This window comes from Phoenix dactylifera, chromosome 11, assembly GCF_009389715.1.
Source record: "Phoenix dactylifera cultivar Barhee BC4 chromosome 11, palm_55x_up_171113_PBpolish2nd_filt_p, whole genome shotgun sequence".
Lineage (NCBI taxonomy): Eukaryota > Viridiplantae > Streptophyta > Magnoliopsida > Arecales > Arecaceae > Phoenix > Phoenix dactylifera.
In genome coordinates this window covers 16,072,796-16,088,312 of record NC_052402.1, presented here as the reverse complement: position 1 = coordinate 16,088,312, position 15,517 = coordinate 16,072,796, and the positions used below count along the sequence as shown (strand labels likewise).

The window sequence follows — 15,517 nt, the reverse complement described above, 5'->3', positions numbered from 1 at the left end:
CTGTCAAAAAGGGTCAACAGGAACAACGACAAAAAAAAATTCTCGTGGACCGATTTCTTCTTGCCTCCCCCCCTCTTCCCCTCTGTCTCCATCCCCAACCCAACCCCCACATTCCGCCGCCGGCCGTCCGTTTGGGTAGAGAGGGGAGGAGGAAGGACGATGACTTTCCTCGGAGGGTCCGCCGGTTCCAACCTCCAACGCTTTCTCGATCGAACCACGCCTGTCGTCCCGTCGCGCTCCCTCCCAAAGGTGAGTTCCCTTCTTTTTTAATTGCACGGATTCTTTGCGTTGCTCTGGTCCTCGTTGTCGATTTCGAATGATTCGGGTGGCATGCACGCCCGCATGCCGCTTGTGCCGCAGTCGTGTCTCGAAGACCTGAACCAGCTGTGGCACCCGTGGGACTACGACACCGTCGAGTACTTCGGGCTGCAAGATCTCTGGGATTGCTACGACGAGTGGAGCGCCTACGGTGCCGGCACTCCCATCGCCCTCGACGGCGGCGAGATGCTCGTCCAGTACTACGTCCCTTACCTCTCCGCCATCCAAATCTATACTAGTGCTTCATCCCTGTCCAACATCAGGTATATCTTTCGTCCGTCTTCCTGATCTTCTCCTTTCCCATGATTCCTCATACATGCACATACAGAGCATCTCCATCTCCTTTCCTCTCGAATGGGACGATGCTTGGAAATGAGATGGGTCATGCATGATACAATCGTGGGTTGTGGCCATTTGTGAACTCTGAGGTTTGAGGATTCCATGGTGCAGGAACCGTAAGGAAGAAAGAGAAACCGGTGTCCCGGAGATGAGGGAGTTCGGTAATTCTTGCTGTGATGATGGTAAGTGCGACGAGCTATGGAGATCCAGTGGTAGCTCGTCCGAGGACTGCGATTTCTATCAGGACAACTTGTGGCATTTGCGGGATAGGTTGGGCTATCTCTACTTCCGGTACTTTGAGACGTCTGCACCATATGGAAGGGTGCCTCTCAAGGATAAGGTACCTCTCATTTTCTCTGTTTTCTTCTTGCCAAGTGACAAACAATTAATAAAAACCTTTCGTCAGTTTATATTCCAGCAATTACCTTCCTCTTGGGTTGAAATATCCATTAATGGTGGAATATCACCTCTGATGGCCTACCTGATAAGGGAAGCTGGATAAACTCCCAAGAATCAGTTGGACTCCTTTTTTAAGGATGGATTTAGTAGTTTGTAGGTGCAGTTGTTTTTGTGACATCCCCTTTTTTGTCCTCCTTTTTATGCTCTGTTGCCTCCTTGAATCTTTTTCTCTTGATGAGTATTTGGCATAGCAATCATGTTTCTTCAGTTCTCTTGTCAGCTAAAATAGAAATATTGCTTATTTTCTCAATTCTGTTTCAGATTAGTGAATTGGCCCAGGAATTCCCAGGATTGTCGACTCTGAGGAGTGTGGATCTATCACCGGCTAGCTGGATGGCAGTGGCCTGGTAACTCCTCTCATCTGATAAACTTGAGGCAATCCATTTATTAATAGCTCGAGACAAGTATGCTTTGTTTGCTAAATTATAACTAAAATTGAATGTATATGCTCCAGAAAGATTTTTAATATGGTTCAGTCTATTCAAAAGAAAAGAGCAAATCAAGAAATCTTGGGCAAAGGTTTATTCTGCGAATTCCTAGTCATACTACAACTCCTAGTCTGTATCCAACTCCCTTTGTAAATGCTTCCATATTGTATGCATAGATCTTGCTACATCCAAATCATTTAATAGCTACTATTCTTTTTATGAATTAAACCATTGCACCGCAAAAGAATAAAAAAAAAGGGAAGTACAAGAAATGGCCAATTATGAATTATGAACCAACAACTAAGCCAAGTGCAGGAAAGGAACTTGTGTCTGTGTTCCAAATCTTTCGGTTTAGATGCACAAACAGATACAGCTCATAAGCTCTGCCATTACTTAAGACTGCCATGTTCCAAAGAAGGTTTCAGTAGGTGCAAAAACATGATCCTTGATTGATTATCAATTCAATCAAATGAATGCAAACCGTTTCTTTTTTCTTGAGAAAATGAGAAGGCGCATTACTATTCTTCATTAGTTTGGCATATGGATGTGCATGAATATCTGATATTAATAAAGCTTCCGGATTTCGGGTTTTTCTCTTATTTATTTAGGTACCCAATTTATCACATTCCCTTACGCAGAACTGTGAAGGATTTGTCGGCATGCTTCCTCACGTACCACACGCTCTCGTCTTCATTCCAAGGTAAACCTACATCTTAAGCTCTCTTATCATTTCCTCTTTTTGCATTCTTCCCACTTCCCACCCATCGTTGCATGTATGCCCCCAGCTCCCCTCAGCATCTTCCTTTCCTCCGAGTCTCGTCATTGTGAGCATATATGCTTAATCCTCTTTTCTGTTTATTCCAAACCAGACGCCGGGCCCCACGAAGAGATGGAATGCGCCGAAAGGAGGAAGAAGGATAGAGAAGGGATCTCGCTCCCTCCATTTGGCCTGGCCACCTATAAGATGCAGGGGAGGGTGTGGGTCTCGGGAGGTGACGGCAGGGATCTCGATCGATTGCTGTCGCTGTTCAGTGCCGCAGATTCGTGGCTAAAGCAGCTCGGGGTGCAACACCACGACTTCAATTACTTTATGGGGATTCGCCATGGCTGAGCAGAGTGGGTCTTGCATCCGTTCGTAATTTCCTGACGCTCATGGCGCGAACGCAGAAAAATGTTAAAAAAAGAATAGAAAAAAAATGAAGTGTTTCCATCTCCGTTGGAATCCCGTGTGAGAGGACCTTTATGGTGGACGGCTGGATCTTGTTTGGAGCATGACTGGTGATGGTGATGGTCCCATTCTCCCATTCCTACCTCCTTGCTTGGCGGCACCGCATTGCTGAGTTGCATTCTAGCTTAGCGGAAGTTAAGAAAGGAATAATTTGGAACTTAGGGAGTTTCATTCGCATTTTTATCTCCCGTTTGCTCTTCGTTCGAGGAATGCAGCGATACTGGAGAACGAGAAAAAGGGGCAAATTGGGATTTCAAATTGTAAGATACAACTCTTTTTGCTGTCCCGTTTCCTATTGTGCGGAGCATGTCAAGGAGATGCTATTTTTTTGGCTAAAGAAATCTGGTTATTAATGTATTGTGTTTAAAGCATTTATTTTGTGCTTTAGGCGGTTACCTTACTGGTGTGGTGAAGATGTTTCGGTTAAAAAATAATTTAGAAATTTACAAGCTCGAATTTAATGCACTGCTACTTGCAATAGAAAATTTGCATAAAAATTCTAGAATTGATGTGCCAACTTTTCCAACAGTGGAAGGGTTGCATGTTTTGTATCTTTTTATATCAATTTCTTTGTATCTTTTTATATCAATTTCTTTGCGTTCGTTTCTTGTGAGAATCGTGTGAGCGTGTATTCAGTTCCACCTCAATTACTCGCTAGGTAAATCTTATGTACTTATACAGGATCAAGAAATCCAAATAATATCTTTCGGCTAGCATTTTTAGATAAATTTCTGGGTTATTAAGAATGGTCTCAGAGCTGACATGGTCCATAACCTATATGGATTAGATGACACTACAACACGGATTCATTAGAGCTTACTACGGACTATTGTGGTGTTTGTGATTAGATTTGAATTGATTTGAATCCTTTGTCTGACGAGGATGTATGACTTGAACAGGAAGGAAGTATGTGAGGATCTGTGCGGACGTGTGTTTAGTTCCATATCGATTATTCGTTAGGTAAATCTTGGATATATATACAGAATCAAAGCACCTAAATAATACCTTCCGGCTAGCTATTTTCGATAAAATTATGATTTGTTACATTTCTCTGATCAATTTCGCATGTCAAAACATTAAGCATGGATTCTCTATTTTTTTTCGTGTTAACCCTCCTATAATGCATGTATGAATTATGATCGGCCAATATGCCGGCTCGTGCTGTCGTGCGCGCAGGGATGTGGGCTTCTGCGTCGAGCATTCATGAGGATGAAACCAGATAGCATGAATTTATGAAAACAGAGGTGTTCAAACTTGGATATAAAACGAGTACTTGTCATGCTAAGACAGCTGCTGCATTCCCTTTAAATGATTTTTTTGTTTTGCGACAAAATAACCAATTCAAAAAGGGGCCAATGAAAGCATTGGAAGGGCCCTATCGTGACCCTAAAGTCCTCCCAAATTCGTGATTTAGCAAATAAAAATGGCCACCCTCATTTCATTTAATCAATCAAGGGATGCAGTGCTGATTTGGTTGCATGTAACCATGAGGTACAGTTGCTAGAGGCTTATGATTATCTTAGGAGGGTAAAAAATTTACCTAAGAATCTATATTTTTCTGAGTAAGCTTTTCCCGAACAGTATTTAGACTGAAAAATAAGTTACTCATACTTTTATGCATTAAAAAATAGATCTAAAATCTATTATTTATATTCTTTTGCATTATTGCTTTTTAGAGTAAGTTGCTAAGATTTAATCATATTTCCCATAATGCTCTTTCTTATATAAATATTATTATATAATAATATATTATCTGATATGTAATATAATATACTATATTATATTATAATATGTTATAACAAAAACATCTTATAATATATTATTATATTATTATATTATATTATATATTATTCTCAATATAATAATATAATGCATGTTATTAAATTATCATTATAGTGTTAGGGGAATTTTAGGAATAAAATAAAAAAATGTGGCTGACGGAAAAATTACTTATCCAGTGGGTAAGATTTTTCTTCCATTTTTTGGATAAATGCTATTCATGAAAAAATAATTGACCCATCTAGAAAAGCACAAAAACATGGATAACTTGATCAATGAGGGATCAACTTTTTTATGATATTTACTTACCAAAGAATGAGCCTTAAAACTTACAAATTATCTTGGCCACGATCAGATTGATACAGGATGCCATAGACAACATCTGCACGTAGTTCAAAGAGAGCCACGGGAGATTGGCACATAAACCGATTTTTGCACAAGTATAGAATTAGTATATTTCCTTCCTCCAGTGATTCCTTTGTCATTCTACGATGATTTGATTGAATCTATTCCACCAACTATTTTCCACTTGTTTTGAAGACACAATTAGCCAAATTTTTACCTTTTTATTCAAATTATTTTTCATTTGTTTTTGACTTATTCAGAAAGTATTATTAGGAAAATCCCCTTGCCTCTTTGCCCCCGCTCAAACTGGGATGGGGTAAAGTTCGATGACGTGTTAGGATTTTAGTAAAGAGATACAGCCACTTGATCTCGTGATGATATGAATTCTGTGATGAATGAACCCAAATTAACTTTATCACGGACAAAATAATGATTAACTTCGATATACTTTGTTCATGCATGGAATACCGAACTGGCTGTCATGTGAAGAGCTGACATATTATCATAGAATAAAATTGGAGGATGGTGAAGAAAGAACATAATATCATGAAGTATAAACGAGAGTTAAATTACTAGATCTGGCCACTGTTTTTGGTTTCTTTGCACTCTCGGAGATGCAATTATTACCAACAGAGCACAAAAGCCTCAAGTAGATTGATGGGTCAATGGGCAGCCAGCCCATTCAATATCAGAAAACCCATGTAAGACCAAATATTAATTGTTAGTAATATGCATACCTTGGTCAACTGTACCTTGGATGTATCGTAGAATCCCTTGCACTAGTTGCAACTAAGGACCGTTGGATTATGCATGAACTAAAAAACATAGTTTACATTTTAAGTGATGACCGGTCAAGTGAATGCCAATTACTAAATGCTATCAACAGTAGCATGATAGAAGTGAGGGTGTGGGGGCCGCTGGCCTGTGTTTAGCCCTACATCAGTTATACACTGGTTATATTTTGGATATTTATATAAGACCAAAAAATCTAAATAGTACTTTTTGGCTATTTTTTTTTAGTAGGATTCTGGATTGTTATAATTGTATCAGAGCAAGCTGGTCCATAGCCTATATGGACTAGAGGACACTATAGCACAGGTTTATTTGGACTGATCACGAGCTAATCGTAGTATTTGTGATTGAAATTAAATAAATTTGAACCCTTAGCCTAGCAAGAACACTAAGATTGAAATAAGAGGAACATGTAAGGATCCTTACAGGCATGTATTTAGTCCTATATTGGTTATGTATTAAGTAAATCTTGGGTACGTATGTAGGGTCATAAGATCTTGGGCAGTTAGAGAGGCTCTGCAAGTGGTTGATCTCCTCTATCCATGACTATTATCTTTGTCCTAGTATCTTTGTTGGCATAGGTGTAGACATAGGCTTGCAACTCCCCAGGCTAGCTCTTTTAAAAAAAATCATAAGCATATCGTGCTTGAGTTAGAAAAGCTCATCAGCAAAATGAATAGATACATTATCGAGGAAACAGTGGAGTATCTCAAGATCCTTCATGTGAGAACTCATGCAGGCGTGTGTTTAGTGCCACATCAGTTATACGTAAGGTAGACCTTAGGTACTTATACAGAATCAATAAATCCAAATAATACCTTTGAACTAGCCATTTTGAGTGAGGTCCTAGATTGTTACAAATGGCATTAGAGCGGACCCGGCCCACAACCTATATTGACTAGGAAACACTACAACATAGATCCATTGGAGCTGACCACAGGCCGATCATGGTGCTTATGATTAAGTTTGAATGGATTTGAACCCTTAGCCCGACGAGGACGTCAGGACTTAAATGGAGAGAGTACGTGAGGAGCTGTGTAGGCGTGTGTTTAGTCTCACATCGGTTACAAGGTGAGAATGCCATACAAATAAGGATGGACCATGTATGATACATATGAAATTCAAGAATTTGCTAAAACTGGTCAAACCAGGCTCCTGGAGCTTGACAAAGCCCATAAATGCCTTTCTAAGCCGAGAAACATACTTTGGATGAAGTGGATCCTGAAACCTTGAAGGCTGCTCGATATATACTGCTTCATTGAGATTTCCATTCAAGAATGTACTTTTTAACGGCACAATTCTCATGTTGGTTGTCTTAACGGGTGAGAAGGGTTCATAAAAACAGATTGACACCTTCAACTTGGTTGAATTCTTATGCTATCAAGCGAGCTTTCCAACACTCGAATGACCCATCTGCTTTAATCTTGGTTTCGAAAACCCACTTGCACCTAAAAATATTTGTATTAGTTGCCCGCGGTGTGAATTCGCAGATATTGTTTAGTAAGCATGATTTTCCTGCATTGCAGCCTTCCAACCTGAGTGTTTGAGAGCTGCTTTGACTGTTTTGGTTCTTGACGTGAAGGGAGGATGAGACGAGGAGAGAGTAGTTGTCATTAAAGTATTTAGGATTAGGCTTGATGATATCGTGACTTCAATGAGTCTCAATTCTTTGTTGCAGTGGGTCAAAATTGGTGCATGGATAGACTCAGGATGGAGTCGGAATAGAAAGGTATAACGCGTGGTAAAGCAATGTTCAAAGACTAAGGTGGAGAAGAAAATTCAAGCATTTTCATCCTTCGCCCACAAGCAATCCCAGGGAAAAGTGTTGCAAAATTTCGCACATCAACTATTTCCTATATTTCTATGGACTAAACTGAAACAAAATACTTTTGATACGTAGTAAGTTAGGACTTATTGGATTGGTAAGCATAGAATCTGAAGCTCTATCACCAATTGATGTACTAGAGCTTAGCAATTCGGAACTTGTGAGGACTCGTGCAGACGTGTGTTTAGTCTGACATCAAGAAATCCAAATAATACCTTCTAGCTAGTCTTTTTGGGTAAGGTTCTGGGTTGTGATAAATGATATCAAAGCGGACCTGGCCCATAATCTATGTGGACTAGGGGACCTTCAGTATGGATCTATTAGAGCTGACCACGGGCTGATTGTGGTACTTGTGATTAGATTTGAATAAATTTGAACCCTTAGCCTGACGAGGACGTCAGGTATAACCTTTGTGAAACTCGTTATACCAAGGAAGATGGGAGACAATGATTGCGATCCATTTCCCTCTTTGCATAATAATAACCTGCCAAACATCCTTAAATAACTATAATCTGGATTTTTATGACGCAACAATTCAAATGGACACTTCCATTTAAGAACCCAAGAAACCTGTTTATTGATTAACCACATGTGGTTGCTAAATGCTAACCATAAAACCTTTATGCACTCCACCATAAAAAAGCATGGTGATACCCAATTCAGTTATATTGCAATGCTTAAGCTCTACAAAGCCATTTTGTTCTGGTGTTTTGGGACAAGATAAATGGAGATTTATTCTATTTGCCTTCAAATAATTGTGAAAATTGCTATTTGAAAATTCTTCACCTTCATCACATGGAAAGATTTTTATCTCTTTCTCAAATTTATTCTCTACAATTTTTTGAGAATTAATGAAACATTGATAAAAATCTGACTTGTGCTTTAGCGGGAGATACCATGATTCATCAACAAAAATCATATGATACAAATTTTTGGAGAGGAACTACTGGCGCCGGTCCCCCCCAAAATCATAATGAATTACTTCAAGAGGTTTATCTCAAAACTTAGAAGTGGAATTAAATTGCAGACGACATGCCTTAGTCAACCGACAGCTTTCACAAATTTTATCAACCTTGTTCATACCGTTTCTCAAAGTAAACTTGAGGTTTTCCAAGATGTTGATGCCATATCTCGTCAAAAGACCTTCTCAATCTGACTGAGAAAAAAGCTGTCGCCCTTTGTGCCTCCGAGGCATAGAAGCCTCCACTTCTACCACCTTTTGCAATCCCTGCTCTGGTTTTCCTGTCCCTTATCAAAAAAAACCATCTGATGATAACACGAGAAGGCAAGGATATTCTGATATCAACTGACTAATTAACAGAGAGAAGATTCTTCTTAAAGTTAAGGACCACCAATATATAGTTTAAATTTAAATGATTCTCACTGCTAGTTATTGAATCTGTAATATGTGGAAGATTCAATAAAGCACCGCATTTCCCACTAACTTTATCAGGAAAGAACCATTATAAGTTATTAAGCTTCCTAGTCTCTGCAGTCATATGGGATGTTGCTCCAGTATCAGGAAATCATCACTGATCTTGCGGGCTGCAAGAGTTTAACTTGTTGCTTTGGATTGGTAGGCTTGATTTAAGCAAAATACCAACATTCCAAAGCCATAAGCCTTGGTTTGTTGCAGATTTGGCAAGTGATCTCGATTATACAAGATAATAAAATAAGAAGATCAAAAGCTTTCAATCGCCATAGTAAGCATATTGTCAACTGGTACTTTAGAAGTACATTAATTTTTAAAGAAATTTTATTGAATTAAGGGGATTGCCCCATGCCATTAATGATGTATCTCATTCTTATCGAACATACTAAAATTTACTGAAATTTCAAACGCACTGACCTAAATTTACTGTCAAACATACTGTTTCAGCCCTCAGTTATTTCTTTAAATTTGGTCTGCAAAATATACTATAATTTCTCCATCTCACTTACTAACCTCGCATGTATTGCACTTATTCTTCTTCCTGTCTTGATATGAGTGATTAAAATTTATTTTGACGATATATAAATTATAAATTTGTAGAGGTAGATACCAACCGGAGCTTTGAATTCCATATCACACAAAATAACGTGGACATCACTTTTAATAAATGCCCATGGGGAATTTCTTGACACGACCCTACTTTATATCAGCCAACGAAATAAGGTCAATATATGAAGGTTACATATCTGGACTTTCCGGATCATGTAGGGTGCCCATTCTACTGGATATCGGCCTCATTGAAACCACGACGCGGAGAAAGAAAAGGCTGAAGTAGTCTCCTGATGTCCTATTATAAGTATTCACAGCCTCGATAGCTACCTCGTCACCCGATCATTAAAATAGGTGGCCCTTAAACATAGTGCGTCACATCACATACCATTGCACTCTAAACATAGCACGTCACTCAATTATAGCGGTGGCAATCTTCTAACTAGTTTAATTTGTTTCAATATATTATAAACTGAGCTAGATTATCTATTTAATAAAATAAATAAATTTAAATCTAACTTTTTGAGCTATTTAATAAATAAATAAAGCTCATATTGGCAAATTTTGATTTGTTATGTATCTGACCCAACCTATATTAGATTGCCACTGCTGCTTGCCATGCCAACCTCTATATATTGTGCGACTCTTATTTTTACCACCTTTGTCGAACGAGTAGAAAATACCCTTCAGCGGATGGGCAGCGGTTTTCGTGGGTTGCCTCGGCGTGTTATAGTTTGGAAGATAATACTTATTAATTCACATCTAACATCTGTGTAGGTTGTTTCGTCGTCCAACATCCGACCGTATTAGACGGGTAGAAGTACTGCGTGGCACAGGTATTTTCAATCACGCGTACTCGCTTGGCCCTCAAGTCCTCACTGAATACTCTTATGGCTTTTCCCAGTCTATAGACGTCAGCAAACCATGCACCGATACTCGGTGGTTTTCTGCAACCAAAATTGCAACGCCTCAAGAAGAAGTAGAAGAACACCTCTTTTATTTGCAGTTAAACTGACAGGGTGCGAATCATTTCCCCGGCAGCGAAAAAGAAAGCCGGATCCCATACATTCTTGGGAGGGTTAGATCCCCGTACGGTTATTTTGTAGTTATTAAAAAAGAATGGTCATCTGACAAATAAGTTGAAAGGAAAAGAATGGCTTGGTCTTCGCAGGGATGGAATGAATGGTGCCCTCCTCCGTTTTGTACTTGTCAGCGGTCCCCTTCCCCTTTTATACTCTTCACCACGATCTCTGCAGTCCATGACACCAAATCCGACCAGTTCCTGAACAAATAATTAACCAAGCAAGAGAACACCATAAGAAGAGGGCCGGTGGAAATAAAGCTTAAAACACTGAACAAAATAATCCACATTGCACCAGATATGAAGGAGAGTAAAGAAGATAAGGAGATGGGAGTCGTTTCCTACCCATTCTGGGAGTCGAACGTGATGCCCACCGTGTACCTGGCCTCCCGAAGAGCCTTCCTGAACCGCTCCAGCATCTCGGGCGGATGGGACTGGACGTCCATCGCCAGGAGATCCGAGGGCTCGATGTCGCAGAAGATCGGGATAATCTTCTTGCCGGCCTCGACCAGCATCGCCAGCTCGTGGAGGCAGAAGAAGGACTCGGAGTACCTGGGAGAGAAGATGGCGATCCCGACCTCGCAGTTGAGTATGGCGCTGTTAATGCTGTCGTAGAGCTTGTCTCCTGGCTCCATGGTCCGGTTATCCAGGAACGGGCGGAGGTTGTGCTGGGCGAGGCGGTCGTAGAGCAGCCCGGCCATCGTCCGTTTCGTGTCGGCTCCCCTGTGGTTTATGAAGACGTCGCAATGGCCGGTGGCACCAGCAATTTGGACAGCAGGTGCCTGCTTCCGGCCTTGACCGGACCTTACGATCCTGGCGGTGAGGCGTCGAACGAGGGCCCGCGATACTGCCGCCATGGATCCTCTGAATTAGCTGATGTTATTTGAAGAGGAACGGAGGATGGATTACTAGTTCTTCGGGTGAAAAATGCGGGTTTGCACTGGGTTCTTTTTGCTCGTTAATCTTGACGTGCGTGTGCTGCGGGCGGGGGGAAATTCTTTGGGGTTTCGATGACAAGCACAATGATGGTGGGATTTGGGGCATTTTATAGGTTGCGGGCGTGCTTTGAACGGATCGACCACCGTCAAGGTCCGTGATATTTGATTTCAAAGATTGGATGATCGTAGATTTGTCTACGACGATTTCAAAGGGGAGAGAGTAGCAGGAGATACGAATGTTTGATTTGTCTGAGTAGATGATGGTTATAGCCGAGGCACTTCATGTTGAAGATAATTTTGACATCGATGGTTACCGGTCTTTGTCCGATACCGAGTTCCAGTATGCTACCGAGAGCTAGCGCGGTTTCCAGGTAGGTAGCAGTCCAATTCTATAAAATATCTTCAAATGGTTAGGGTCATTTTCTAGAAGCCCCATGTTAAATTCCAATATGATGATACAAAGCCTACCTTTTCATATGAATATCAACTCAAATTTCAAGCAATGGTATAATTGCAACAACGACACTCCTAGCATAATAAATCTAATATAATTATCAAAACAATCTTTAAAAAAAAATATACAATGGCCTTATCAATTCATTGACATAATTAAGAATGGTACATATTAAGTTAACTAAATTCTAGTTTTCTGCTTAGCCCATAGTTCCCATTCAATCAACTCTTTTTTTTTTTGGGGGGGGGGGGGGGGGGGGGGGGGGGGTGGGGGGGGTGAGAACGGCAATTCATATAGCTTGAACGTGAGTACATCCTGCCAAGTCAAAAGAAAGCAAAGAAAACAAAAAGGGCGGAAGCTCTACTGTGAATGTCCAGTGAAACTCCCCTAAATGCCATGCAATATAGGAGGCGACCCAGTCTGCTGCCCTATTCGCCTCCCGAAAAACGTGTACTGCCTGAAACTCATCCATCTCCATAGCCAACCTGCGGGTCTCCCGGATAAGTGGGTGACCATCTCCATACCTATCCGCACCCCGGATCTAGGCTATAACAAAAGCAGAGTCCCCCTCAAGGTGCACCCGCCCGGCCCTAAGCACCCGCCTCACATAGGATATGCCAGCCCAGGCTGCCCACAGCTCTGCTCCAACAATAGTGAGACCTGTCGTACCCCGACCATCTATGGCAATCAAAGTCCCAAAATAGTCTCAAATAACAAATCCAACCCCTCCTGACCTCCTATCCATCGCCACACTGCCATCAAAATTCACTTTAAGACAACCAAGGGATGAGGGCACCCAAGAAACAACGGCAAACCTGGGCGCTGAAACAGCACTATGGGTACCCCAGATGTCCCTAGTCATCCCAAGTGAAGGCAAGGTCGCACAGGAAAAGACCTCCTCGGCCTGAAGCACAGCTCTCTCCACCACCATCCTCGCCGATAACCTCCTGCCCTCAAATAACCGTGCATTCCAGTCCAACCAAATATGGTAAGCCAGATATGCTCGAAGTATCCCCGCCTCCGCGAACCTAGGACTCCGCACCGAGGCCCGCAACAGGTGTAACAGATCCTGGGCCGTCTCTACCGAGTGGGGGATAGGGACGGGAGCCCGCCTCCAAATCTCCCTTGCCCTAGGGCACTGCAAAAGAACATGCCGAATGGTCTCCTCTGTATCCGGACACACCTCGCACCCCTGAGGGACCCGTAATCCCTGCCTGACTAGCACACTCCTGGTAGGAAGGCAACCCCAGGCCACCTTCCAAATGAAGAGCGCCACCCGCAGATGAATCTACATCCACCAAATCCAACCTCCCTCAATCCGTTTCGCTGGCTCCCCACTGAAAAGGGCCTGTAGATCCCACTCTTGGATATCAGAAAAATTTAGAAAGAAGATAAATAAGCTAAAGCTCGATAGATAACCTTTTTTTTTTACTGAAATGGAAGTATCATACATAACGTGTACGGATGCAGGCAAGAAAGTCAAAAAGCAAGACATCCCATAAGCACTAGGCAACTCCGCCTCTCTCACCCAGAGGTGGTCCATGGAGTGGTTGGCAACAAAGGACGCCAACCTTTACCTTAGTAGGACCAGGCATATTGTCCATGAAATATTAATTTTATAATACAATTAGATTTCAATTATAAATAAAAACATTCTGATGAATACAAAAAATATATACAAATATGTACATCAATATAAATTTTAAAAAATATTTAATGCATCTTAAAATTTTCTAAATCAACGTAGATGGACAGTCCACTCTCTCATATCCTTTATGATTATGGCCATGATCGGTTCATGGCAAGCTCCGGAAGAATCTAACTTCTAACTACAATATATCGTCAATCAGTATGCAGCAATGATCGTTCCACTAGAGACTATATGACGATAATAATCAACCCACTGCATGTATGAAAGGAGGCTACATTCTGAAACCCAATGATCATAGCCAGACTAAAGAGTAAACATCAAAGCTAATTAAATCAATACATTTGTTGATGCAACAAAATTCAGTTTATGCCAAATAAATCAATTCATGATTAATCTAATATTTAAAATTCATTTATATGCAAAACATATGCAATATTTAATTTAAACATAAACATGTGCATAAATAATATTTATAATTTGAATTTCAAATACATATACTACTTTTCAAATGCAGGTATAAAATTAAGCAATAAATCAATTCATATAATTCACTACAATAGAATGATGAATCAGTGACAAATATTTTTCTATGAAATATAATTTGTCACTAATAAGAACCATAAGATAATAAAATAAAAAGTTCATCATACAATATCATTAAAATAATATTTTTAGAAATAAATTAATATTCATTGCTAATTTTTGTCACAAAATTTAGGGCGATAAATTGAGATCTTAGTTTAATACAACCAACATGGGATATCAGAAAAAAATAAAATGACCCAAATATTTTGAGATAATGGGTGATATATATAGGAAATCCGAAAAGATATCAATTTTTTTTTTTGTATGTATACTTTTCTAAATATAAAAAATTGCATAAATACCTTTTCAATGTTGCTATTTACATGTATATCCTTATAAAATTTTCTTGTTGCGCATCTATTCATTAAAGGTATTTCAATCATTTGAATTTTATACAGCTCATTTCTTAACGGTATTAGATGATGTAGGTACATATCAACTAAAAAGAAAAAAAAGAAGGATATACATGCAAAACAAATATTTTATGAGGGTATACACGTAAATATCAATTTTGAGAAGATATTCACATAAATTTGAATGTTTTGGAGAGTACTCGAGCAAAAAACTCAAAATAAAATTGTTTATATAAAATATATAATTTGAAGTAGTAAAAGTCTTCTATATTAAATATCATTACTTTTTAATTACACCATGAATAAAAAGAGTCATAAATTATCTATTTTTAAAGGACATTAGAAAAAAATACATAATATTATAGAAATATGTTGAACTATTCATATTTTTAAATATTTTAAATAAAAAGTTTTCAAAATATTTTAAAAGAGTAAAATAAAATTATTTATTTATTATTTTAATAAAAAAGATAATGATTGATTAAATATGAAATACAATAACATATTTGAAATAAATATATTTTATCATGTGAACAAATATTGAATAAGTATAATAAAATATGACCACTTAGATTAGTTTGATGTTCTATGCTTGCGAAACAATCCAAAGGATTTTAAATAGGTGCATGCATGTAAAAAAAATTGTTCCCCATATTTAAAATTATAAGCATGTAATCGAAAAAAAGGATTCCCATCTATTACCGCCCTTTCATCCTATTTCGGACAAGCCAAAAAAATTCGAGATCCTAAAAAACTCGGTTGGTCGAGGTAAAAGGTGCATTACGAAATTTATTTAGATGAGATCTGAATGTATGCACAAGTTTGGATTAGCCGAAATTCCTCCATGATAGAATAGGTTTTTTTTTATTATTTTATTATTTATGAGTTTAGTATATGCTAATAGGTGTGCTTGACATATATTCATGTATAGTTCAATATTGGGCATCTCGGTATCCTGAAG

General features: G+C 39.3%; 2 protein-coding genes across 2 annotated transcripts; one reads left to right on the top strand and one right to left on the bottom strand.

Moving 5' to 3' along the window:
* LOC103714644 lies at positions 1-3,237 on the top strand. The gene is made up of 6 exons (XM_026807471.2): positions 1-249; positions 361-581; positions 769-997; positions 1,378-1,463; positions 2,153-2,244; positions 2,414-3,237. The coding sequence occupies exons 1-6, from the start codon at positions 160-162 to the stop codon at positions 2,653-2,655; spliced, it is 960 nt and encodes a 319-aa protein (XP_026663272.1). The 5' UTR covers positions 1-159; the 3' UTR covers positions 2,656-3,237.
* A 7,466-nt stretch (positions 3,238-10,703) lies between these two features.
* On the bottom strand, positions 10,704-11,432 carry LOC103714643 (TIR-only protein-like). Its single transcript, XM_008801968.2, has 2 exons — positions 10,921-11,432; positions 10,704-10,776 (listed from the first exon to the last, which is right to left on the bottom strand). The coding sequence occupies exons 1-2, from the start codon at positions 11,430-11,432 to the stop codon at positions 10,704-10,706; spliced, it is 585 nt and encodes a 194-aa protein (XP_008800190.1).
* Positions 11,433-15,517: the final 4,085 nt, after the last annotated feature.

Coding starts and splice junctions, on each gene's coding strand:
- LOC103714643 (XM_008801968.2), bottom strand. CDS start 11,432: ATGGCGGCAGTATCGCGGGCCCTCGTTCGACGCCTCACCGCCAGGATC. Junction 10,777..10,920: donor ACGTTCGACTCCCAGAATGG/GTAGGAAACGAC, acceptor TTATTTGTTCAG/GAACTGGTCGGATTTGGTGT.
- LOC103714644 (XM_026807471.2), top strand. CDS start 160: ATGACTTTCCTCGGAGGGTCCGCCGGTTCCAACCTCCAACGCTTTCTC. Junction 250..360: donor CGTCGCGCTCCCTCCCAAAG/GTGAGTTCCCTT, acceptor CTTGTGCCGCAG/TCGTGTCTCGAAGACCTGAA. Junction 998..1,377: donor GGGTGCCTCTCAAGGATAAG/GTACCTCTCATT, acceptor ATTCTGTTTCAG/ATTAGTGAATTGGCCCAGGA.